Source organism: Hakea prostrata, chromosome 1, assembly GCF_041222555.1.
Source record: "Hakea prostrata isolate BN-2017 chromosome 1, UWA_Hpros_2, whole genome shotgun sequence".
In the NCBI taxonomy this organism is placed as follows: Eukaryota; Viridiplantae; Streptophyta; class Magnoliopsida; order Proteales; family Proteaceae; genus Hakea; species Hakea prostrata.
The window spans coordinates 79,003,857-79,031,467 of record NC_142600.1 but is presented as its reverse complement, the minus strand read 5'-3'; the positions used below and the strand labels follow the sequence as shown (position 1 = coordinate 79,031,467).

At 40.0% G+C, this 27,611-nt stretch overlaps 2 protein-coding genes and 1 pseudogene across 4 annotated transcripts in view; all 3 read right to left on the bottom strand.

Moving 5' to 3' along the window:
• LOC149030305 (polyadenylate-binding protein-interacting protein 12-like) overlaps positions 1 to 16,259 on the bottom strand; it is a 35,122-nt gene extending 18,863 nt beyond the window's left edge. The window contains exons 1-8 of one of the 3 annotated variants that reach the window (XM_089142580.1): positions 15,523 to 16,259; positions 15,264 to 15,374; positions 15,138 to 15,182; positions 14,956 to 15,028; positions 14,642 to 14,754; positions 14,414 to 14,473; positions 14,245 to 14,292; positions 14,067 to 14,135 (exon numbers count right to left, since the gene is read on the bottom strand). In XM_089142580.1, the coding sequence (XP_088998706.1) occupies positions 14,067 to 14,135; positions 14,245 to 14,292; positions 14,414 to 14,473; positions 14,642 to 14,754; positions 14,956 to 15,028; positions 15,138 to 15,182; positions 15,264 to 15,374; positions 15,523 to 16,122 (1,119 nt within the window). In that variant the 5' untranslated portion in view covers positions 16,123 to 16,259. The remainder of the gene's footprint in view (positions 1 to 14,066; positions 14,136 to 14,244; positions 14,293 to 14,413; positions 14,474 to 14,641; positions 14,755 to 14,955; positions 15,029 to 15,137; positions 15,183 to 15,263; positions 15,375 to 15,522) is intronic. The other 2 variants (XM_089142579.1, XM_089142578.1) reach the window with 2 other exon arrangements.
• A 1,509-nt stretch (positions 16,260 to 17,768) lies between these two features.
• LOC149030304 (uncharacterized) lies at positions 17,769 to 19,232 on the bottom strand (annotated as a pseudogene).
• Positions 19,233 to 20,946: 1,714 nt separating this feature from the next.
• LOC149030302 (uncharacterized) overlaps positions 20,947 to 27,611 on the bottom strand; it is a 31,564-nt gene continuing 24,899 nt past the window's right edge. Inside the window, exon 4 of the mRNA XM_089142577.1 lies at positions 20,947 to 21,234. Coding sequence (XP_088998703.1) covers positions 21,119 to 21,234 — 116 coding nt within the window. The 3' untranslated portion in view covers positions 20,947 to 21,118. The remainder of the gene's footprint in view (positions 21,235 to 27,611) is intronic.

Genomic DNA, 27,611 nt, shown 5'->3' with positions numbered 1-27,611 from the left:
CTGAGTCATTGAAACTTCTTCTTCTTCTTCTTTTTTTTTTTCGGGGGGGGGATTGGTTTCCAACTTCCTATTAGTTTAAACAAATATAAGTAAACATATACACACAAAAAGAAAAGAAAAGAAGAAGAAGAAGAAGAAAGAAAAAAAGTCCGACAATGAGAAATGAAAAATAAAATCAATAAGAGCGTTAACCACATGAAATTCCTACAAAGCCTATCTTCTAGGCATTTGAATTGGTTTCAACGAGATCTTACCTATCTAACCCTCATATAATTGAGGCTACATTTGAAAGAATCCCATGCAATTTGGAATTCTTCTAACTCCATCCCACAAGATCCATCTCATGGTCCACCACTGCCACAACCACATCATACACCACTGCAGCTGTCACGGGCTTCATATACAATTGGTCGATATGATGATCCTATTTATGGAGCCAAAAGAGGTGAAAAGCTGGATGTTCTCAGATTTTAAGGAGATCACAACCCAGGACAATACACCTTGGGTCCTTGACTGGGTTTACATTTGAAGATATATTTGACTAGCACACATTTGCTGAGACCAGAAAGACCATCTTTGCAGCAACTAAGCTGAAGGGCACAAGTCAAATCCGGTGGATCAAGCAAAAACAACATACTAAGACCTGAGGCCACTTGCCACTTGCCGCCCCAAATCTAAAGGGGGTCTTCGAATCGGCCACATTAGATTTGGGGCAAGCGATTTTGCAAATGAGTTTCATGGGTCTTCCAATCAGCCACTTGCCCCATGAAACTCATTTGCAAAATTGCTTCCAAACACAATTCCATATGGGGCTCCTGGGTCTACTCCTATCTTCCCAAATCGGATTCCATCTTCATCGTTCCTACCCCCTCACCCCTCTTGGATTTGGAGAAAGCTACTGCTTCTCTGAAACCGTGCTCTCTCTGCTATTTCCGTTCACGCCTCATTTGGAACCTCCACATATTTTTGGCTTGATCCCTAGCATCTGATGGGTATATTGTTCACTCTTCTTGGCCCTTGTGCTGTCTATGATTCCCGTATCCCAAAATCTATCTTCCTCTCCTCCTTTATTTCTAATGGCTCTCAGTCCTCCTCCCCCCACCCTTGTCTCACACTAGTTTGGAACTCCCTTCCCTCTCTCTCAACCATGCTTCTGATTGTACCATTTGGCATCACTCCCATACCAAATCCGTCACCACCGCCTCGGCTTGGAACCTCCTTAGAATTCCCCCTCCCCCTGTCCCCTAGGCACCACTTGTCAGGTTCAAAGGCCATATCCCCCACCATTCCCTTTGCCCTTTGGAGAGCTCTCAAACTCGCTCTCCCTACCCAATCATTTCTCATTAGCCACCATATCCTTGTCAGCCCCAATTGCACCCTTTGTTGGAATAGTTCAGAGGACCTTGACCTTTTTTTCTTCTCTTGCCCTCTCTCCTGCTCTATTTGGAACTTAGCCCTTGCTTCCATAAGGCCCCGATCGAGACATTCTTTTGGTTTTAATTGGAATTGGATCCTGAAAAGCTATGTGGGCGCCACTATATGCGATCAAGTTGGAAAGCTTGTCTTTGCCGCCACCGTCCACCATTAGTGGTGGGAGCGTAACATAAGGAGATGAACTTCCAAATCCCGATCCCGTGATATGATTTGGAATGCCATATATTTCGATGTTTCTTTAAGACTTCTCTCCTTCCCCCCATCCCCCAGCACTGATACTCCAAGGAATAAATTGATTCTTAGTTCTTGGAGTCTCACCTCCTCTCTCCAGTCCCCTTCTTGACTGGTCTTCCCCCCCCCCCTTGTATCTACCCTTCTTTCTCTTTGCTTAATTTAATTATTCGTTCATCCAAAAAAAAATACCTAAGGCTAAGCTGGTCACTACTTAATCTGAGGTGAGTAAATCATGAACCAAATATAAGCAACAAAATTCACATCTTTTGTTTTTCGGTGGAGGATTAGCACACATGTACCTCAAGTTTGCACAACTGCACTACCAAGAAAAGGGGGGAGGGGGGAGTTCATAAAATTGCAGAGTGGAAAACATGACAGTTGATGAGAGCATGTCACGAGATTCAACTCTTTTGTCCCTTCATCTGATTTTGAGTGGAACAAAGAGAAGCAGTACAAGTAAATTATCAGGAAGAAGAAAGTCCATAGCAAGCAACATCTTTTCCACATGGAAAGTTACTCAGCAGGCCCCAGGCTACTAGTTCATCTATGAGACCTTTGAGGACAAAGTGCCCTTATTCCCCATGTCAGTGTAGTCTGATGGACCTCAAACAACGTCAAAGGCTAAACTAAATTCTTCTCATGTGAGTGACACAGACATTATTCAGCTTGATGTCCAAATAGTTAGGTTGTTTTCACTAGTCATGAGGGAGAACTTATGGCTACATATCTGGAAGAGACATGGAGGAACAACCTAGCATTACTTTGGATTTAGTGTGCGATCATGAACCTAGGACACCAATAGTGATGGATTGTTACTTTTTCCATCCAGTTTTGGCTACATACAAGGTCATTGATGAGGATGATTGATGTCAAAAGTACTACTAGACCAGAACGTGATGCAACAACACTTTGTGCACCACGGTAATCGATAATGAAAGTCGAACCAATGACCTCTATGAAGACATTGCCTACAAAATCAGCTTATGGACAAAGATGCATCCTAACACCTACAACGTTGTGCACATGTGCACGTGAACATCACTAATCTTAAACCAATAATTGAAGTTCACTTGGTTAATCCATCGGCATGTTAATCTAAAGAGCGTCATATGATGCCTTACTCTTAAAGGTGTGTCACATCGTTTCCGGCATCCATGGTATTGTGGTGAAAACAAATTTTGCCATGTAAAATGTTCTAGGACCCATTTCAGGGCCTAAACACGCCTGAATCATTGTTTTGTGACATTGACTGCCGTTGAGTAGGCTATGGGTCATGTTCAGAATTTCAAGCTCTTTGAAATGACTGGTAGAGGGCCCAAAACTGTTAAGAGGTCCTTTTTTCTTCTTGAGCCATCCTTAGGTGCAGGGCATTTTGCACTTTCCTGATATAAGGTTTTCACCAGCATTTTATAAACAGTCTCTAAATGTTAAAGAGGGGTAGAAAACAGATTAGGACTGTACTCTGTTTCTTCATCTCATGGTGAAACGATGATAAGCTCCAAACCTAGCACAACAGAATTCCCAGCAATAGAAAAATAAATAAAAATAGAAACAGTTAAAGTTAACCTGGATTACCTAGAGTCCAGTGCTCCCTAGTAGTGATCTGCTGCCAAAAACACATACCAGTTCTTCCTTCCTCCACACATACACCCCTCCTAGCCCAACTCAGCCGTTCAATCCCCATAAACTGAATTGCTTCACTGCCCGTCTCTTTGTTCTCCATGTTTCCTCTTTATTCTCCTTATAATATAAGCATGACTACTTATTGCTTTAACTTATTTACTAGTGGCTGCTGATCTGACTACCCAGTAGCTTGCCTAGCCCCATAAGTGTCCACTCGTGAAACTAGGGACATAACAACACCACAGCTCTTTGAGTTTCACCTTGTCCTCAAGATGAAAATCTGGAAATTGTAGATGCATCTCAGTAAAATCCTCCCAAGTGTTCCCACAATGCGGTAAATGCTTCCATTTGTCCAAAACCTACAAGATCCCTTTGAATACCAGATTGCTAGTCATTCCTCACGTATGAGTGTTAGTTCCCAATCCTCAGCGAAGCAGTCTGGAAGGGGTTGTGGCTCAATGCCTTCACCTATAACCTTCTTTAGTTGGGATACACAGAAATGTAAGTGTATTGTAGCTGCAGTTTATAGGGTAAAGGTCCTATTCTCCAAACAATCTGGTAGGAGCCATAGAACCTTGGACTAAGCTTCTCATTTGGTCTGTGAGCAAGCTTTTTGAAGCAGTAAGGCTGCTCCTTAAGGAAGACTTCATCCCCCAGCATGAGTGACTTCTCACCAGTGCTGATTTGCTGAATTTTGTATTCAATTGTGTGCTATCAATAAATTGGCTGAGGCCATCCAAGATGCTGTCTCACTGCTGTAGATATGAATCAACTCATCGACCTTAGTTGGCTGCCATCCCAACGCAGCATTGTTGGGGGTTCGCACCCATAAACAGCCTGAAACGGTGTCATCTTGTTGGAGACATGATAGGTGGTATTGTACCAATTTTCTGCCCAAGCAAGCCATTTGGGCAGTCCTTGGGCTTCCAGGCACAAAAGTAGCATAGATAAACTTCCAATTGTTAACCACCTCGGTATGGTCATCCGTCTGAGGCACAGCTGAATTTGAGTTGAGTTCTTACAATCTTGAACAATTGGGACCAAAAATTACTTAGGAAAAGTTGATCACAGTTGGAGACGATTGATCGTGGCAAACCATGCAATTTGACAACTTCCCTGCTGAATAGTATAGTCACATCGCAAGCTATACAAGGGTGTGAGAGTGCCACAAATTGAGCATATTTGGTCAATCTGTCAACTACAACCAGTATGGTATTAAAGCCCCCCCCCCCCCAAAGACTCTTGGCAACCAACCAACAAAATCCATACTGATATCTTCCAAACTCGCTCGGGAATGGGCAAAGGCTGGAGAAGTCCTACGCGACTCATGAACTGACGCTTGCTCCTTTGACACATATCACGAGCTGCCACATAATCATAATCACGGATGGCTTTTTCATAGGGGGTGAAGTGGAATTCAGACAACAGCTTGGGAATCACGGGCGAGTTTTCTGCTACCACACGCCTATCTTTGTATTACAAACCGCATTCCTCAACCGGTACTTGGGGTGATCAGATGTCCCACTAGGTAAATCTTGGATAATGGTCCCGTAGCGAGTGTAATTGCTGACTTCCTCAATCAGCTGTTCTCCTTCTAGCCAAATGTTGGTGGTGAGAGCACCTAGCTGAGATTCTCCTTCAGACTGCCATGAAAAGGGTCAGCAGCTTTGTTTTTCACTCTCTATTTGTAGCAATCTCAAAATTGTAACAGCAACTTTATAACCCACTTCTGCTGATCAGTAGTCAGCAATTGTTATTCCAAGAGATATTCCAGGCAATGCTGGTACATTGTGACCTTGAAGTGTCACTCTAGTAGCCTCCATTTGATCATTTCTAGGACAATCGATAAGCCCAAGAAATCCACACAAAGCCTTCAATTTTTTTTGGTATTTGCCACTCACATGCTGCTCATTTGTCGATAGCTCTGATAACAATAGATGTAAACCCCAAATCTAGGGTTTAGACTTCAGGATCTATTCAAGAAACTAGCAGTAACACTAGAGTTTTGTAACCCTGCAGTTCAAGTATAATGTTGTCTTGAGGGGTTTTAGGGTCTAGGAATAGGGCCTATAGGGTTCAGGTAAGCTTAGGTCTAGGGATTATTGATTTCCAGATCTGAAACTTGCCGTGCATTATAATTCAGAGCTGAATCTTAGGTTCAAGGATTAGGAAAATTAGGGTTTATTAAGAATTAGGATTTCTAGGGGGAAACTAGGGCTAGGGTTAAGGTCAAAGGGAATGGAGGGGGAGGGGAAGATGATTCTAAAAGGAAATAGGGATTGGATGAGGGGTTTGAAAGATAAAGAGTGAAGGAAGGTTAGGGTTTCTAGCGTTTGGCGAAGAAAGTCAAGTGTGTGGTTTTCTAGGGTTTTGGATGAAGGGAAAGGGGTGCAATTAGGATCAAAGGTAAGGGGAGGGAAGGGGACTTGATTCCTAAACGGGTAGAATTGGATAAGGCGTTTGGAAGATCTAGGGTGTTAGGTTTGGGAAGAATGTGGGGAAACTCAGTTTCAGAAATCTGGATAATCCAATACTGCTGCAGGAGAGAAGGAAAAGAAGAAGAAAACAGAAAAGGAGGATGCTGTAATGAAGAAATGGACTGGGGAATAGGAGGGGATGGAGATCCTGCCACAGGGGTTGGAAAAGGGTGGGAAGGTTTGGGATAGGAAAAGGAGGGGCCTGGGTTGAATAGAATTACGGTTTGGGATGGGGAGAGTTCTGCCACAGGCAGTGGGAGGGGAAAAGGGTGCTACGAAGGTGGGAGGAGAAGAAGAGATGATAGGGCAGGGGTTGGGGATTGTATGTACTTACCTGTAGATGAAAGAGGTTAAAGAAAATTTGGCAAACAAGTCTCCAGCAGCCACAGCTTTCCTAGGAACCCTGCGACTCCCTCAAATTCTGCCCTCTATTAACCCATACCATATGAAAAAAAGGTCTCCAAACTATGAATCCAATCAAGGTACTGCTTTGGATTATTGTCCCCATAAAATTCTGGAACATCTAACCTTGCTGCTCTATCAACTCCACAGACATCATAACAATCAACTCCATAATGTGGGGGTGGGGACGGTGGCACTAGTGGAAGGGTTGGTGGAGCACCATGAGGAGCATCCTGGATGGAAGAATTCCCAAGTAGCATGGAAAGCTTTCCTTTATCTGAAGCTTTTAACTGATCAATAGGTGCTTGCATAGATTCCATAACAATCAACTCCATAATGTGGGGTGGGGGCGGTGGCACTAGTGGAAGGGTTGGTGATCTTGGTGGCGCACCATGAGGAGCATCATGGATGGAAGAATTCCCAAGTAGCATGGGAAGCTTTCCTTTATCTGAAGCTTTTAACTGATCAATAGGTGCTTGCATAGATTCCATCATCATCCTTATTGAATTGGCAATGGCAGTAAGTGTCAAATTTAGCATCTGTTTCAGTCTTATAAGAGTTAAAACTGTTGGAGGACTTCATTGTTGGATACCATGGTCAAGATAAACAAGTGTAAGTGCAAGGATAATGGCAAGATGGTAAATAAAAGAAAATTATATCGGTGGCTGGCAGAATTGAAAATAAGTGAAAGCTTTCTATTTTTTACACGAATAAATAACTACATAAAAATTATCAAAAGAGGAGGTGGGACCAGGCTTCAAGAGGGAGGCTAGAAGGAAGAGCTAAGCACGGTTTGAGAACTCACAAGATCTCGGCGGCAAGATTCCCACATCTCGGCTATCTCATCATATCTCGCCATATATCTCCCCAAATCTCGCCATATCTAGCTGGAACTCTCAATTTTTGCACAATTTTTTTTTCGGATTTCAACTGGATTTTTACTTACAACTATTCTTAGCACATCTACAACACCAAAGGAAGATCAATCATTCTATGTTTGTCTTATGAATTTATGAGTTATACCTTATATAAAACTTCTAATGGTTGTGTAATTTTATTATTCATTTATTCTATTCTCAAGAGTCGAGATTTTGATACTCATATGGATGGAATTTTGATGACATTTAAGTTATTTGATGTGTTAGATACACTTATTTTTCATTTATAAGCCTTAAAGGTTCTATATTACATGTTGTATAACCTTGCAGTCTCCAATCCTGTAGCATTTCAGTTTCACACTTATAGCCGACTTAGACTTCATACTTAGGGTTGTTTTCTCACAAATCCAAGACCACCAGTGTGTCTAGAAGGCCTAAATTATGTTGACTACCAAGTTTGAACCATCTAGACCCTAAAACCCACCGAGATGGGCCATTGAGTTGGCCCAAAAAAAAGACCATATCTCAACCGGGATCTTGCCAACTCGGTCGAGATCTTATCAAAAGCAAGTTCTTCAACCATGGAGCTAAGACCCCAGGAGACAACAATGAGCATGTTCCTTGGGGTATCAACAACCAGCATGTGGGAATGGAAAGAAGACTAGAAGAAACATCAAAATAGATGGCATTCCAAATCATATCTAGAGGCCAAGATTTGGAGGTCCATCTCCTAGGGTTGTGCTCCCACCACAACAGTAGATAGTGGCATTGAAAACTAGCTTACCATTCCGGTCACAAATGGAGGAGCCTGAAAAGTAGCTCAAAACCCAAGACCAAACTCGAGCAAAGCCAAAGGAACGTCTCGAACGGGGCCAAAAGGAAGCAAGCATTTTTCCCCAAAGAGGCAGGAAGAAAGGGCAAGTGAAGAAAAGGTAATTGGAGATCCTTTGAACCATTCCAACAAATGATACAGTTAGGGTTAACCGGGATATGGAAGCTAATGAAAAAGGATTGAGTCAAGAGAGTAAGGTTAAGCTCTCTCCAAAGAGTGAGGGAGTGACGAGGGATGTGACTTTGAACCAAACCAAGGGGGCCCAAGGGATAAGGGGGAAGGAGAATGAAGCAGGTTCCAACCTGAGGAAGTGGCGAATGATTTGGAGGGTGAGGGGTGCCAACAGTGAGGTCGCAAGGGGAATCCAGAAGGGAGAAAATCCTAGACTTGTGTGACACTAGGGTGGGGGAGGGGGGACTAAGAGCCATCGGTGATGAAAGAGGAGAGGGGGCGGTTTTAGGGATGCAGGTATCATAAATTATGCGAGGGCCAGGAGTGTGAAGAGAATACCCATCGGATGCCACGAATTGAGCCACAAAGGGGTGGAGGAGCCAAAGAGATTTCGGTGGAGATGGCGGAAAGGGCACGCATTCTCGGGAGCAGCTTCCTCCAGACCCAAGAGTGTTGGAGGGAATAAGAGCGGTCCATATTGAGTCAGTCAGATTTTGAAAAGGTAAGAGTAAACCCAATTAACCTTAAATGGAATCATGCTTAGAGGCAATCTTCCAAATGAGTTTCAAGAGACAGGTCATATTGACATCTTGGATGCACGTATCCCCAAGCCCCTCCGCATTTTGGGCGGCAGGTGTCCGACCAACTGACGTGATGAAGGAAGCGATAGGACTCTTGGCCCTTATAGAGGAAGGCACAAAAAAGGGATTCCATAGCACAAACAGTAGCTTTGGGGATAGCGAAGATGCCACACCAATAAAGGGCGGATAAGCACCACTCTACCTGCAATGAAAGGAGTTTGCCTTTCCAAAGTTGGAGTTTTTTCAAATGTGATCAAGCATTGGGTGCAATGGTGGTTAGTGAGCCTACCAAGAGTAAGAGGAAGACCAAGATAGACCACAAGAAAGGAGCCAAGCTTAAAACTAATGAGCTGCAAGAGTGTAGTGCAAACTGAATCAAAAAACACCGAAAGTAAGAGAGTAAACTTGTCGAGGTTAACCTGAAGACCAAAGAGGGATTCAAAGAGGGAGAGAGTTGAGAGCATGAAGGATACAGAAGAGTGATCGGCTTAGGAGAAGATCATGAGGTCATCAGCAAAGGCAAAACTGTAGATTAGTGAAACGATATAAATGAATGGCATAAGTGTAATTTGAGGCTTAAAAACTAAGCAATAAAGGCAACGAATGTGTGGCAAGGTAAAATAAGACTTAAATGGAACCAAAAGAATCAACTGAGGACAATATTGGAAGTGCGATTAAAAATGAATGGAATTAAAAAAGGTAGATTAGGAGAAGAAATGATGTTACCAAAATACCAACAGCTATCCTACTGAAATCTACCAGAAGCAGCGTGAGTCCAATTGGAACTTTAGGGCTGAAAATCGACCAGCAACAGCAATTTCAATAGGACCTTAATAAAGCTCTTTCTGCCAGGTATGATGGTTCTTTTCTTTTTCTTTTTTCTTTTTTCTTTTTACGTTGAGTTTTTTTCTCTCTACTTTCCTGCTTCTCTTCTTCTCTGTATTCTTTCTCTTTTTGAGCTCTGGTTCTCTTCTTCAGTCTTGGTTTTTCTTTTCTTTTCTTTTTTTGGATTTTTTCCCCTCTGGTTCTGGACTGTCTTTGATCTCTGTTTCTGCTTCTTCCTTTTTTGCTATGTCTCTCTCTAAAACTCTCAGCTCTCCTTACTTTATTTTCCGAATTCTGATGTTCAGATCGTGTTTCATGGTCTCCTCTTCTGTTATTCTTTTTCTTCTGCTGCTTCTCTATCAGTCTCTCGGCTTTTCTTCTTTATTTTTTCCAGTTCTACCAGAACACAAGAGGGTGGAGGTGCTACAACTATAGAGGAGAGGAAGTGATGGATTTGTCACTAGATACAGAATGATCATTTTACTTTTTCCTTTTTAACTGCTATTGGTTGCAAAACTGATGCAGAACCAACAACATATACAAGGAAAAGAAAAGCCCAATGGTCAAGCCCATCAAAGTTTAAGGATATGATCCAAAACAACCCATGGCTTTCATGGACTAGGACTATTTTAGTGGGTTTAAATCAGCCGATAGTTTCATGGGCTTGGATTACTTTGGTGGGAGAAGATCAATCGACATATTTTGATCTCCATAGTCTAGACCTAAGCCCAAATCTAGTTCTTGAAAAGTCAATAAAAGGGGTTGTGCTTTGAAAATAAAAGAACTCGTTGTCAAAGGAGTTTTCTTTTGTCAAGAGTTAGGTAGTAATTGAGTTATTAATAGGTAGGTGGTATTAGCTAGTGGTTGGATGTTATCATTAATGTTTATGTCCCTTTAGAATGCTATACAAAGAGACTTATGTAAGAGTGAGACACAACTCATGAATTGAAATCAAATTGCTTTGTTAGCATTCTTTCTCTATGGAGAATCCTTGTGTTTGATCAAGGTAGGTTTGTGTTCACCAATCAATCCACCTTGCGGTGTGGAGCCCGGGTGTTACATTGTTATTCTCAATTCTCTCGTATTGTCCTTTCAATTTCTTCACCATAGTTTTGCCCCTGTTTTGAAGATCTATTCAGCCCATATTGTCATGCTATTATCCTTATAATACCACTCTAGTTTCAGCCCTCTTTCACATCTGAATTCTATTTCATCTTAAGTCTCTCAAATTTGAAATTGATTCCCTGGGAAAGGTCCTATTTGGCTATTGTTTTGATCAATCAAATACAGTACTACATTATTTGGTATCAGAGCCAGGATAGGGAGTGAAACTTCTGGATTGGATATTGTCCTTATAGCAGCAATGATGGGGATGTTGCAACAATTGAGCAACCAAATCACTGCAAGCCATAAGCAAGTGGAAGAGAGGTTCTCAGCAATGGAGGCTAGAGTTGTTGCCTCTACTCATGCTCCACACCCTCCACTTGGTGAAGAATCCCCACCAACTCACTCTATAGCCAACTTTCCTACCTAGATGAATACAGGGAGAGGGCCCCAAAGAATTCCAGTTGTGCTACCAACCCTCGAAGAGCACATACGGATTAATTTCACTAGAGAACAACCTACATTCAATAAGCATGTTGGTGACTCTCAAAAGGTAAAGCTTGAATACCAGGACTTCATTCACACTAGCCATAACACAGGGGCTGGTATTGGCTCTTGTTACGAGAGAAGTTACCCCTCAACCTAAGGTGACATTCCCTCCACTTATCAAAGAGTTTCTTTCTGATTTTCCTGAGGTGGTTCCTAATGAGTTGCCTAATGAGCTACCTCTTATGCGCGATATTCTGCATGCCCGGTGTTACCAAACCTGCCGGCCTATCACCTTAGCCTAGCAAAGCACAATGAATTCAAACTACAGGTGGATGAGTCGCCATATAAAGGATTCATTCAAGAGAACTTAAAGTCCATGTGTTGCACCAACATTACTCACTCCAAAGGACGGCTCATGGCTTAAGTGTGTAGACAATCGAGCAATCAATAAAATTACAGTCGAGTATAGGTTTCATATAATGCGTCTTGATGCCATGTTAGACATGATGTTTGGGGCTAAGATCTTTTCTAAATTGGGCCTCAAAAGTGGCTATTATTAGATCCGTATTAGGCCTAAAGACGAATGGAAAACTGTCTTCAAAAACCAATGTTGGACTATTTAGATGAAAAGTCATGCTTTTTGTCTTGATGAATGCACCTAGCACCTTCATAAGGGTTATAACATAGGGGGTTGAAGTTGGTCCAGAGAAGATAAGAAGCATCATCGACTGGCCTAACTCAAGGACCAATACTGAAGTTTGTAATTTCCATCAACTTGCATCGTCTTACAGGAGAGTCATTCAGAACATCAGTGCAGTCATGGTACCTATTACCGAATGTTTAAAGCAAGGCAAAGGCGAGGTCAAATGGAAGAATCGTCCACGACATGATAGCACTTGGATTTATGCTGACAATCTCGAGAAACTTGATCCTGATTGGTATGAGTGTTACATATCATTCATCCATTCGTCAGAGACGAATTTTTCAAGCCGAGGAGAGTTGATACAGAATTGACAACATATACAAGGAAAAGAAAAGCCCAATGGTCAAGCCCATCAAAGTCTAAGGATATGATCCAAAACAACCCATGGCTTTCATGGGCTAGGACTATTTTAGTGGATTTAAATCAGCCCATAGTTTCATGGGCTTGGATTACTTTGGTGGGAGAAGATCAGCCCATATATTTTGATCTCCATAATCTAGACCTAAGCCCAAATCTAGTTCTTGAAAAGTCAATAAAAGGGACTGTGCTTCGAAAATAAAAGAACTTGTTGTCAAAGGAGTTTTCTTTTGTCAAGAGTTAGGTAGTAATTGAGTTATTAATAAGTAGGTGGTGTTAGCTAGTGGTTGGATGTTACCATTAATGTTTTATGTCTCTTTAGAATGCTATATAAAGAAACTTATGTAAGAGTGAGACACAACTCATGAATTGAAATCAAATTGCTTTGTTAGCATTCCTTCTCTATGGAGAATCCTTGAGTTTGATCAAGGTAGGTTGGTGTTCGCCAGTTGATCCACCTTGTGGTATGAAACCCGGGTGTTACATTGTTATTCTCAATTCCCTCGTATTGTCCTTTCAATTTCTTCATCATAGTTTTGCCCCTGTTTTGAAGATCTATTCAGCCCATATTGTCATGCTATTATCCTTATAATACCACTCTAGTTTCAGCCCTCTTTCACATCTGAATTCTATTTCATCTTAAGTCTATCAAATCTGAAATTGATTCCCTGGGAAAGGTCCTATTTGGCTACTGTTTTGATCAATCAAATACAATACTACATTAAAAACATTAGCAGAAAAGAAGGGCAGAGAAAAACAATGGTGATGGTGAAGGAAAGGATCCTTCGTCTCTGATACCAAATGATGCAGGCCCGAGAATGGCCTGCTATGGTGGCTTTCACAGGGAATTAGAAAAATAGGAAGAGGAAGGAGGAAGTAGAGACAGCAAGGAAAACTTGCACTCAATTCATTCTATTCAACCTGCAATTGCATCCTAATACAAGCTATTGAAAGGAATAAAACACAAATCCTAGTCGAACTCAAAATCAAAATCCAAACAAAAGTCTCATTCACTCTTATGGAAGAATACTAAAACAAATAAAGACTAAATATTAAAACTGAAATAATTGATTTAAGTCCAACTCTTGTTGGACCAAACCCCATTGGACCACTTCTTTTTGTGGACCGAGATCAATTGAACCAGTCTATTCAAACTGCATCACCCTCATTTCAAAGAGAGAGGAACAAATAATGGCTCCATGTATCTTCTGCGAACATGCACTTCATCAATATGGGTGAGAAGGTGCCAACATTTCCTTAACTATAGAATTTTACAAGAAGGTAAACAGTCAAGTCTAAAATATGCAGAAATCTTGCAAACTATCTTATACAGGCACGGTTGTTAGATTGCCAGGAAGAGTCGTATAACTCAGGAAAAATAAGTCTTTGAAGAATAATGGCCATTCAGACTCAGAGAACATACGGAAAATGAAGATAACAACATACTGAAGAACTTCAGCAAACGTATTTTCATCAGCTTCTCCCTCAAGACACCAGTTTTGAAACTCTCAAGGAAAATCTGGCCCTAGATTAAGTTATAAAAGGGAACAGCCCCTGATGGATCATTATGAAAAACGAGAGAAAATGCACTCAACAAACAGTCCCCAAATATCCTCCTAAACTTTACTCTAAAATCCCTCACATTCCAATTTACATCATAGAAGGAAGGGAACCTAATGTGTTCGCCAACAAGAAATAAAGGTTGTCTCAGTAGCCTCACAAAAAAGCCATCTGTTACACAGTAATAAATTGTTTTGTCACTATCATGATATTCCCTGAGAAATACCCAAAGCCCTTTGACAAGGAAACCTTCATGAATTCTTTTAATTTAATATTCACTAGAAAACTAAAGAAGAGGTTACAAAATTCCATCATGCATGTGTAACAAAGGCAATGAGAAGTATTGCAATGCAGAAAAGAATATCAGTAATAATAAAGAAAGCTAGAAGCAATTACCAGCACAAATTCAACAAATGCGATACGTGTAGAATGGTGATAGTCTCCAAGGAGTCTCAATCGATAAACCTACATAAAATAAGATGCATCCCATTAAAATTATGATAAATGAGGTGAGGTACCAACTGAGAGAAGTAGCAACATAAGGCAGATGTTCAATTCAGCAATAGCTACAAACCTCTCCACACATTGCTTCAAAGAAGAGCTTGACATCTGCCTGTGAAATCTACACAAATTCCAGAAAGGAAAGGGGAAAAAATATAAACATAACAAAATAACTAAACGATAAAATGAAGAGAAGTATTGTCAGGTAATGCCCTACATTTTCACAAGAAAAGGAAAGATACCTTCTTATCGATGTTTGTGCAGTAAATAGTTCTTGCACACATTTCACGTTCATCTTCTGACTGAAGACCACAATAACTGTTAGTCATCAAGATAAAAGAAAGGGATCAAGGACCCATAAGAATAAGGTGGGAAATAGAATCTCTAGAAATACAACTTGTAAAGAAAAATGAAGCATTGCCAACATATGGGGGTTAGGTAATATGACTTCAATCAACATATTTCCTCACCCTAGGCAGAAAAGTTGGGTTAACAGGTGCAATTGCAGTTTTCGATGGCAGCACCCTAACTGGGTAGTATCCAAGCATCGTCCCAGCCAGATTCAAAGCCGCCCTTGCACCTTCTGCATAATAAGAAAGACACAATCCCATTGGTTCACTGTACAATTAAAAAACCACAGTACCATTGCACAAGGCTCCCACAGTTAGCAGGGTCTGAGGAGGGTCAAAATGTGCACAACGTTACCCCTGTTTCCACTTTCCAGGGAGGTACATACTTCACAGTATGATTCTACGAATTAAATGGAAGAGGTTATCAGAATTACCCTCGTCAGTGAACTCGATAAAAGCAAACCTAAGAACTGAATTTGGATCACCACATACACGGCAGTCAACAACCTTTATCCCAAAAAAAGAAAAAAAAATTAATCAGAAACATAAGCCTTCATTCACAAATACAGTAGGATAATTAATAGCATTTCACATCAGCGGAAAACATATTAGTTACCTGTCCACAATTAATAAAGAGAGCAGCAAGCTGTTCTTCAGTGACCTAGGCACAGGAATTTGGTCCATGACTCAGGGGAGAGACTTAGGAAACCAAAAGTCATAAAGCAAATCAGAAAACCCATACCTGTTGATCAATGTCGGAGACATATACAGTCCTCCTAATAACATCTTCTGGCTGAGCCATACTCGTTCGACTGTTCATTCTCCGTTTCCCTTGATTATGGTTATTTTTCTTCTGACCAAGAACAGAAATAAAAGGGTAAGCATGGGACAGACCAGGTGAGGCACAACGATCAGAAACTCAGAGGAATAGCAGCGAGTAGGGGGAATAAATAAAAAGAGGTGAGGAAATATCGAAAATAGAGATGAAGAAATGATTCTACCCGTCTATTAGCGATACCGTTTGCATTGCCATTGCCAGGGCCAAGCATCACGAAGTTGTTCGCATAGAGACTCCCGCCGAGTGATGCATGGCTGGTAAGCGAGGGCGGAACAAATTCTTCGGCCATCGGGTTCAGCTTGGATAAAAGTTCCTCCAAATCTCTCATGTCTCTCTGAAAACCCTCACCTACCGACCCGTTTCTTTGTAAATCAATACTATTAGACCGTTGATGTGTCTGCCCAAAGGCAGACTTTCCGGCTCCGTGTTGAGTCATCATAGTCCCCACCTGCATGTTCTGCACTCCATTTTTAGGCACCTGGTCAAGATTGTGCTGAACATGAACATTGTACGCTGGAGAAATCGCGACCCTTTGCGGCTGATGATGAATTTGCTGAAACTTCATGTGAAATGTCTGATCATGCGGACGAAAAGTTTGATGATTCTGCTGCAGGTTAGGATCTACCACCCGAACCCCTAACTGTTTCTGTTTAGCAGCTTCATCGCCGGAACCGTGAGAATCCATAGTTCCAGACTCTAAATTACGACTAGATGTACCAACATTGATCCCCAAATCTATCCCTGCATTTTCAACCACCGCCATTAACGGAACTCTGCACCTCGATGAGCCCTCTTGCAAACACTGCTATTGTTTCTAAGATTTTACTTTTTCTTGTTTAATCCGATCGATCAATAATATTGAGAAATGAGAATCAAAAACAATTCTGAAAAAACACACAAAAGAAAGGAAAGGGGTGTTTGGGTAACCGGCAACCCCACAGGCCCACACGGTGGACCTTTTGATTTACACGTGGCAAAAAAGGCAATATCAATTTTTTTATATACATCAAAATTCTAAAGTCTCGCTTTCTATACCTTGCATTGATCGCATCTCCACCAAAAAAAAAAAAAATCTCCCTTACTATAATTTTTAAAGAAATCTCCAAAAAAAAATCTCCCTTCGAGTATCTTGTAATAAATTGGTGTGAGATTTAAAAAAATAAAATGGTGTGGGTAAAAAAGAATAACCAAAAATGATGCATGTGACAAAATAAAGTATCAGAAAATCCAATACCAATGGTAAAGATGCTTTGAAAACATGAGTGTGGATCATCTCCCCTAACTTTTGGGAACAAAGACACGAGTGTGGGGCCTACAAATAAAAAATAAACCCTATCACCCTAACCCTGTGGATGCCCCTTTAATTTGTGGTCAACAATCGTCGAAGGAACACAAAGTGTTCTTTTTTTTTCTTTTTTTTAATATGAGGTTCATCCGAGTCAGCTTGCATGCACCTTGATTACATCCTCGGGGGGGTGTTTTGTCGTTCACAACAGTCGAATCTATGACCTCTCCACTGAGAAGTATGGTTCTTACCACACTACCAACCTTGATTATATCTTTAGGAACACAGGATGTTCCCTGGGAGATGATCTAAACTCTGAAAACACGTGAATGTAATTGATGAGAAAGTGGTACTCCCTTAAATAATTGAATTTTCCCACATTTAAAACAAAATGCTTTTCTATTAACCAAAAAAAAAATGCTTTCATAAATATATCTTTTATATATATAGTTTAAAATTATTAGATCATTTCCCCTAACGGTACAATTAAGTTTCTAATCAATTTTTTGTATATGCTACACAATTTACAGAAAAATATCATCTTAAATGACCAAAAAATGGTGGAACGTGTTGCAATCACACAGTTTCCAGTTGGAGGTTCAAGGTTCAGCCGTGGAAAACACAACAAGAAGGATACCTAAAGATCATAGTCCTATATTTGGATGTTCTAGCTGGGCCAATACAATAAGAGATAGGGAGCCAAAGAAAATGATTTAAAATCAGGATACTAAAACTTGCAAAACATAGCAACAATGATTAGAAATAATTTTTATAATATTCTTAAGATTTTTTCATAATGCTCACTTAAGTTGGGCCTAAATTCTAAGCTACCCATTTAAGTGAAAAATATTATAAATTACCCACAATTGACTTTTTCCAAAATATCAAATTATCCACTATTACTTTTCTATTAACATTGCCCATGGAGTGATGGAAAAAATAAGTTTGTACTTTTATCAAACGTGACTTATTCCCTTAACCACGATTACAGTGGGCTAAATAGTTCAAAGCTTCATGTAACAGACCCAAGCATTTCAAACCTTTATTATTATAAAATTAAAAGCTAAACAGAGCTAGATTCTGTAGGAACACAGACTCTAGAATTCAGGTTCTTCGACACACTGTTACTTACAAGCAGTGAGCAGTGAACCACAAGGCCCTTGTTATAATAGAAGTTGTAGGAATTGAATTTATGAACATTGCCACTCAATCGATTATAACTCACATTTAGGTTACAAATTTAATCCAATTATCTCCTGCAGAATTCTCCCAAAGATCCAGTTGTGCGAAATGTCCAACTACAGCAAGTTTATGAATTTTACCTTTGACAGATCAAATGCAAACTTGTTGTTGGACAGAGGAATCGTATCACTCGTCCCATTTGACTTAAACAACATGGAAGTGTCCCCTTCAAGCTTGTTTCCAAATAAATAAGTGGTGTTGAAGTACACATTCCCGAATGATTTGGGGATCTCAACACGGAGATTGTTGTGAGAGAGATTGAGGTATATACAAGAGTTGTCGAAGTTATTCAAAAGTGATTCTAGAATTTTTCCGGTGAGCTTGTTGTGGTTGAGATGAAGTAACCCTAATTTGTGGGGTTTGGCAAGAAAAGAGGGGATTGAACCGATGCATTGGTTGGAATTGAGCTCGAGGTACAAGAGACTGGGAAGCTGGCTTAGGAAAGAAGGGACTCAGACCAGAAAAGTTTGTTCTCCTTGATGAGGATCGTGGAGAAGTGCTTGAGTTTTGTAATGAAGGAAGGGATGTTTCTAGTGACATTGGTGTTTCGGATCATGATAGTGCTGAGGTATGGAAGGTCACCCACCTCAGAAGGGATCCTGCCGGTGATGGCCTCTCTAATGTAGAGTGTGTTGATGCAAAAAGTTTTGCATTCACAATCAGCCCACTACTGACGGCTCCATTCAATGTTTCGGTTGGCCAAGATTTATGGGTTCTGAAGAGCTGCTTTGATCTTCTTCACATCTACTATATCCACTATGGTTCAAACCATTAATCGGAATAGACCATTCAAATCAATCCTCTAGACTCAAATCTGGTCAGAGGTGGTTAGTTATACACTTCTCGACGAGGCACTTCTTGACGGGGTGCTTGCTGAGAAGTGGGTCTTGTGGTGACACCCAGCTGTCACATCAGGACTTCTCGGCCAAAGTGGCGTTGTGAGAGGATCTAGCGTATATTTGTTCACACATCAATCATAGCATTATTTTTAGCATTGAATGCACTAAGAACCATTAAATTGTCATTGTTGACAAAGAAGCTTCTCATTCTCTCGAGCCACCCTTGAGTGCAGCGCCCCACGTTTTGTTTGTCCAACTAGGGATTAATGTCACATCAATGTCAGCTTGAGGCTGACCTTTTCATTCGATGATATTGCCTCTAGTTGTATTGCAAATTAACTCCTTGACTTGTTGATCAAGCTACAATCAAGAGGCCATCTCCACCCTTCATTTTAAAACAAAGATATCGTTAGGTTGTGGGGCATCTATTCCCTTCTGAGGTATGGATGAGTTATATATACCATCACTATGCATTGTGAAAAGGTAGAACCTTTGATCTCTAGCCATTACTCACTTGCAACCACTCCAGGAAGACATTTTTTTTGTCTTCTTGAACATTTATTCCTCTCTAGGAGGATTCAGGTTTCTCCATTTTACTGACTTAATCATTGGAGGTGGTTTCCTGTCCTAAGAGGCAGTCCACTTTCACCCTTGTTTTATCCTTAGAAACTAGATTTGGACCAAGAGAGAACCACGGGTTCCTCAGTCAGATTTATGAACAAGGACTAAGTAGTCCTATTTGTGGCAACGAAGACTCAGAGAGATTTGGCCAGTAATGGTGTCGGAAGAAAGGACATGAGAAGGAGATTACTCAAGAGGAAGACGACTCTATTGTCCATGGTGAAGGGGTATGCGAGACTAATTGGGTTATGATGAATTTATAATGTGAATCCTGCTCACGATTGATCTCATCCAAGTAGTAATAAAAAACTAAAGTTAGTTATAGTCCAAGTGGAAGGTATAGAAAGAAGAGGGTGAAGAAAGGGGCGGGTATGCGGACTCAGGAGGAGTATGTGAGAAGGGCAGGCAACATGGGTGACAAGACTGTCCCTAACAATTAAATAAAACTTAAGGGAAAATTGCTTGGCACCCCAAAATGGAGGCTTTAAAGCACAACACATTAGTCTATTCTATTAGTGAAATAGTTAACTCACTATTTATTTTTCCTTAATTTCAAAAATACCCTTACCAAATCTGAGGAGGAAAAAAATAAAATATGCTATAGTTGCAACGCAACGATCAAGGCCGAAGCTCTATACAAGCTACAGCTCGTGGCGCCTAGTGGTAATGCCATTGTTATACATGCTAACGCCGATGATTCTATCGAATATGTTCATGAAAAGATTTGCAAGATCCCCAAAATTCCAGTAATAGAGCAGCGTTTGATATAACGAGACAAGCAGTTGCAGTGGGAACAGTCACTCGCTGAGTGCGATATCCAGAATGATGCTAGCCTTGAGCTTGTTGGACGGATGAGGAGCACCAAGTTTCCTCGTACTTGGCAAGTCGTCAATGATTTGGTCTCCTCGATATGTCGGCTCTGTAGGGACTAGGGAAGGTTCAAACAAATACATCAAAGCTCGCGTGGAAGAGTTCTCAAGGATGACTCAAAAAAAAAGACTCCCAAGGACGATTTCCAGTTGGCATTAGGGCATATGCAGATTTTCAAGGCTGCCGGTGCACCAACTGCTCTGTCATGCTATTCCTTTCTCCCATTAATGCAAACAAACAGTGTGCCAAGGGTGCAATTCGGCCCCTTCTCACCCAAACGTTGAGTTACTCCCAAAGAATGCCTTTTCTTTTCTTTTTGATAAATGAGAATAAAATTTCTTAGAAGGTATAATAGCCTTTGCAATAATATAATTAATCATTCTATCATAATAAGACCTATGTATTTTTCAAACAAAAGAAATAGGGTATCAGTGCTTTAAAGCTTTTATTTTAGGGTGTCAATGCAATTTGCTCAAAACTTATTGCTCAAATGGTCATTATCTAACTTTGGATAACTTGATATTTTGGAAAATTTCTACTCTTTTTGCGACCTTGAGTAGGAGGATGCTTATTGCAGGTTGATATTATTGTGGCCTGTCATGACTCATGACAACGGCTGCAATTTCACATTACAATCAAGACACTTAAGACCTAGAAATAAACGTGTCAGGATCAGAACAGCTATTAACAAAAACTGTAAACTAACCAATGTTTAATTTGCCAAGTCCCATTCTTCAACTCAGGAAAGATTGCATTCAGAATTTCATCACCAGACATGATCCTTTCCACGACAACGCCATGGACCCCAATAATTCAAGATGTACATCACAAATTTCACCTCCGTACCAAAGAAGAACAAGCACAGAAAATTAGCCTTAATAAATCAACACAGAACATCAAGTCTACTGAGCTTCTGGCTTTTGTAGGTTCTCTATTGCTTTCTTCGAATCTGGAATGTACCTCCAACAGCGTTTATGAACCCCACTTATTTTTTTTGGAGCATCTGCAGCTGGCACGCCTGTAAGAAATTCTCACATGGATTAGGTCAAAATAGTCAGAACATAATTCAAAAATACCGTCATATCATATCATATCATACTATTATATACTACAAGTATGTAATTCTGTTCGTGACAAATATTTCATTGGACGAAATTGTCCTACTTCTATCCAATAAAAACCTCTCATAAGTCATTTGAAATTATGTATTCTAATTGTTCTTTAAGGTAAAGTTGTCCATTCATTTATTTGGAGATTTTTTTTATTAGTCCATATTGTTTTATTTCCCAGCTATAATAACTTATCATACAAAAGTATTGGAAAGTAGGCACTTGATTTTTAAAGGGCAAAGACGCTAATCAAATTTAACCTCCCAAACTATTCTTCAGCCTCCATGATCTCTTACTCTTCCGACAAATTTAACGTCCCAAAATTTTTCTTCCTTCCCCCCACCCTTCTGATGGCGGTAGCTCAAATTTTCTGATTCATTCAGCATTGATTTGCCAAATTTATCAATTCCATTGTGTTGACCATTTCCAATTATCTACTTCCATCGTCCAAATGCACTTCATCAGCTTAATACAATGTAAGATGAAGGCTTAAAGTTTTTTCACATTATACTGAGAAAATCGCACAAGAATGCAGACAGGATCTCCAGATAGCTCCCTAATATTTTTTTCCCGTACTTGTAGAAGTTTTAAATTAGTGCCTTTAAATTGGTTGGAAACCTTATATTTATTTTTTGGCTATTGTTTTCGAGCAGAGGGTTTTCCATAACTTTGACCCTAAACTGCAACCTCAAGAAGAAAAGGCAGATGAATATGTCCGTGCCCTTAATGCTGCCAAATAGAAAAACGTAAGCTTTTTATTTCCCCACATTGGAAATTTTTGTTCGTGCAGAATTTGCTACTGTCCAAGGTTCCTTTCATGTAGTACCTACTGAGGGCTATTTTATTAATCAGGAATTTTATTTGCACTTCAATGTAACACTTTCTGAATCTCGCAGGGATGAGACGTAGATACACAGCTTCAGTCTCCCTTGTCTGCAAAATGTGCACTTGGTAAAGCCCCACAATCTCCTCCTTTGCACCATGGCAAGAATTATCTCTCTTAATCAATTATGTCTCCATTGAAGTTCCATTCTAGGTTGCTAATTGATGTGAACAAGGGTTCACCCCCTGGTAGAAACCCTGGAGTGGGCCCCAAGGCCACTCCAAAGTGACGCACCCAGGGCTGGCCGAATCCTCCTAGAGAGGTATTTCAGTCTATTCCAGCCCTAAATACATGCTGGAATTAATTTTCAGAAATCCTATTTCTTAGTTTTCAAAGAGTTTTGTTTAATTTAAGGATGAGTTTTTGAGTCCTTAGCAGTCTTCTAAAAGGGACGACTCCTACAAGTCTTTATTTACAAGAAGAGTTCATTTTCTTTATGTTGAAATCTCAGTGTCCAAGGAGGAATCTATTCTCAGGAAGATTCTATTGGATGCTTAGCATAAATTAAAGTCTTTATTTGTGTGGCTGAGATTAATTTTAAGAGAGATCCTAAACCATAAAGGACCCACAATTAGATTGGAGTCATGAGTAGGCTACAAATAAGCCTAGTCTTTCATTGTACTCTTCAAGTCATTATTTGAAAAGAACTGAGTCAGGATCATGGCCTTGTTGAGTCAAGATTGAGAGTTCTTCAAGCTCTAGCACTCTTCTTCCAATCTCCAGCAACCTCATGAAATTTACAGCAGCTTCCAAGTAAGTACAGCAAGCCCCCATCCCCTCCCCCCTCACCTCCCAAACCCATCGCACCCCTCCCCACACCCTTCCCCTTCTTGTGAAGGTCCTAGAAACCCCTCCCCTCCCCAGCCCTCCCCCCCCCCTCACCCCTCTAGGCCTTTCCCAGCCCTCCAACTTCCTTGCAATAGTCAGCAAACCCTCCCCCAGTCCTTCCTCCCTTGCAGCACCCTCTGTCCCCCTTTCTTTCCTTTCAGCCCCCTCTCTCTCCCTGTACAGACTTGCGGCAGCAGCCAAAAAAAAAAAAAAAAAAAAAAGAAAGAAGAAAAAGAGTTCAAGATTGCTCAAGATCTTTCCCTCCCTCAAAGATCAAGCCCATAGTCATTCCAAAATCATCCCTAAATCTGTCCAAACCCAACCTCAGACTTCCCTGGGCATCCTAGGTTAGTTTGGATATCACATGTTCACCCTTTAACCAGGCCCTGCGACCCACAGACCCTTTAGTTAGCTTTTACCAAACCAGGACAACCCATAAATTTTGAAAGACGCCCAAAGCAACCCATACCCTTTCCCTTAAGTTCCCCAGTAATTCTAGAACCACCCATTAGATCCTTATTCTTTTGCTTTCAAATTTATCAAAGATTCTGGGCAAACCCTTGGATTTAGGGAAACCATCTCAGAGACCCTAACTTTAAATTGGGTTTAAATCACTAATACCCAAAACTGCATTGGCTCTTGGTTGGAGTGATGATAGTGATGACTGATGAGAGTGGGGCATCAGTTGATATGGATATCGGTTACTCTGATGACTCTTTGTGTTCTTCACTTCCTCAAACATGCCTCTTCTTCTTTTCTTTTCTTGGATCATGCGTCTAGATTTTTACGATTTATGTTTCTATTGGTGGATTATTCTTCGTTTTTTGGAGAATCTTCTTTGTATCTGCCTCCATTTGATACCTACATTATTGGCCTAATCTTTGTTTTATTATTTTGTTCTCAGGTTGCTGCAACCTCTATGGTTGTTTGGGAGAATCTACAAACCTTGGATTTTGGACAACTCACGGTCTCATCATTTTTCTCTTGTTCTTCGCTTCCCCACTCTCTTCTTCTTCTCTTGGATCATGTGTCTACATTTTTTATGATTTATGTTCCGTTGCTGGATTATTCTTCGCTTTTACTGCTTTCCTTTACAGGAACCTGAAATCTCTCATTGTTTTGGAGAATCTTCTCAATATATGCCTCTATTTGATCCCTACATTATTGGCCTAATCTTTGTTTTGTTCTCAGGTTGCTGCAATCTCTTATGGTTGTTTGGGAGAATCTACGAACCTTGGATTTTGGACAACTCACGGTCTCATCATTCTTCTCTTGTTCTTCGCTTCCCCACTCTCTTCTTCTTCTCTTGGATCACGCGTCTACGTTTTTTATGATTTATGTTCCGTTGGTGGATTATTCTTCACTTTTACTGCTTTCCTTTATACAGGAACCTGAAATCTCTCATTGTTTTGGAGAATCTTCTCAATATATGCCTCTATTTGATCCCTACATTATTGGCCTAATCTTTGTTTCATTATTTGGTTCTCAAGTTGCTGCCATCTCTATGGTTGTTTTGCAGATCTATGAACCTTGGATTTTGGCCAAATCACAGTCTCCTCTTGCTGTTTCTACAGAAAAACGACTGACATATTCAATTTTATTCTCTTCTATTTTATTATCTATTCTATTTTAGTATCTTCTCGTTTGATTCTTTGATCCTAAACTTCCATTCTATTTCTTCGAATCAGCCAAAGTTGAGGAATCAGAATTTGAACTTTGACAAAGGTGAAAAATCTTTTCGCACCAATTTCAATTTCCACAATGTATATGGATTTGGAAGCTTGGTTTGCTTTGAAAAATTATATTTTATTCTTTTTAAGTTTCTCGGGTATCAGTAAATCCTCTGATAAGCATAGTTGTACGGCTTGATTTTTGTTCAGAATTATTTATTTACACTAAAATTGAGTTTGTTTCTGATGGTTTGGTTTTCCTTCAGAGAGGCAAAAAAAAAAGTGAAAATGGGGCAACAACAATTCAGAGAGGATTTGCTATATCAGCAAGTGAGTTATGGAAACGTAGATGGAATCAAATCTGCTTGCTGAGGAGCAGGTCCCGAGGTAGCAATTAATTGTAATTGGTGTTTCTGGGCACCACTCCAAAAGTTAATTGTAGCTTCGTGCATATTTACTATTTTTCACTCCCCAGTCCTACTTAAAATGGATCAATAAAGAAGGAAAGACTCCCTTGATAGTTGCGAGCATGAATCCTGACCTCTCTCATGTTGCAGAAGCTCTTACAAAGGTGGGTGCCGACATCAATGCTTACTGTCTGAGCAATAATCTTCCTTTCTTTTTATGCATTAGAGACTTACATGTTAAGCCTTACTGTACAAAGACTCCTTCCAACCTAGCTGATGTTCAAGATTCACATATCAATTGAATCTACTAATCCATTACACATGACCAAACTTGTTGTGTAGGTAGGCTGAAAGTTTAACTGACTGTTCTTCTTTGGAATTTGTGTTGTTGGTATTTTTGTTCTATTCATTCACATTGATCCTGGACTATTAGTATTGTTCTACAACTGGTGTTCTAGAATTCTAATCTATGTCAAACATGCCACATGTAAAAGTCCAATATGGAGCCGTGAGATGTATAGAAGGCAGGGAGAAACAACTTTACCAGAAACTGAATTAGTATGATTCGTATTAGCCCTAATAAATACTGGGAGGGGAAAAATGAATTCAGAATCTCTATTATTCTTCAAGAAGAACTCTCTCACAATGACAACGCAATACTTATTATGACAATTTTTAATGGGGCTCCACTGAGATTCACTAGGAGGGAGTATATACTAGAATTGATTTTCTGCATCTTTTAAATTGCAACAATTCTGATGAAATAGTCAGGATGAAAGAGAACAGGTTAATTTCTTTGACAGTTTCTCTACCAAATTTGTCATTCAAGCTGATGGTAGTAGGCAGATTTAATAAATGGGTATGTAAGTTATTGCTTCTATTTTATTGCACTTGAATCTTAGATATTGATTCTTCTTTCTTATGTCTACTAAGGGTTAGTTTGGCTCAATGTACACTTCTGACCAAGGTTTAAAGTATCCCACGATACCATACGATACTAGCCGATACGTATCCATATTTGACTCAATCGATACGATACATCTCTCTACACTAAAATACATTAGCCAGAGCGACACAATACACGATATCGGGTAATACGTCTCTTAAAATCACTTGACCGATACGATACTTGATACCGATACTTTAAACTTTGCTTCTGACTAATGTTAGTTTGTTTCATTACAATGCCTGGATTAGGGGTGTATCTAATTCTTCTAAGAGTACTCTCCTTCACATTTGTGTTGTTTCTTGGCTTAATTTGACTGTTCCTCCCTAGGTTCATTTTATTTTTTTTCTTTCAATTCCAAATTTGTTGGTCTAGAGTGCACATAGAATTTCTTTGGATTAATTAGTTGATAATTTTTTATGATGCAGATAACTAATCTATGGGATAATAAATGTACATTGGAATGACAAATGAATAAAGGCAAGATAGGAGAAACTCATAATCTAGCTCCACATTTATCTTCTTTCTTTTGTGTAATTTATATTTTTTATTCTTTTTCAACAACAACAACAACAAGAAGCCTTGTCCCAACTAAATGGGGTCAGTTATATGGATTCTTACCTTCCAATCAATTCTATTTGAAGTTATGCTAGATACAAGGCCACAGCTATGCATATCCTTTCTCACCACTTCTCTGAAGGTTATCTTAGTTCAACCCTTAGCCAAGGTTTAAAGTATCCCACGATACGATACGACGATACTACCCGATACATATCCATATTTGACCAAACCGATACGATACATCTCGATACGTCTCTCCATTGAATTACACTAAAATACATTAGCCAAAGCGATACAATACTCGATATAGGACAATCGTCTCTTAAAATCACCTACCAATACGATACTCAATACCAATACTTTAAACCTTGCCCCTAGCTCTTCTAGTTCCTTCAATCTGGATTATATCACTTCTCCGTATAGGGGCATTTATATGTCTACGTTGAACATGGTCGTGCCACCTCAAACGACTTTTTCGAAGTGTATCACTTATGGGAGCAACTCCCAACCAATTCTAATATGATCATTTCTTATCTTATCTTTCTAGTTTTGCCACTCATCCATCTTAGCATCCTCATTTCTGCTACACTGAGTTTATCTATATGATTTTTTTTAACTGCCTAACACTCTGCACATACATTATAGTTGGTTGAATGACGGTCCTATAGAATTTTCCTTTAAGCTTTAATCGAATATGTTAATCATACAAGACCCCGAACGCACCTCTCCACTTCATCCACCTTATTTTAATTCTTTGGGAAACATCATCCTCTATATCACCTCTTTTGTTTATGATTGAACCTAGGTACCTAAAACAATCACTCTAAGGAATCTCCTTATCGTCAAGTTTCACCACCTCATCATCTATCCAATCATGACTAAAGTTACAAACTAGATATTTTGTCTTCGTTCTACTTAGTTTAAAGCCTCTTGATTCTAAATTTGTTTTCCATGATTCTGACTTGGGATTAATCCCCACTTGAGTCCCATC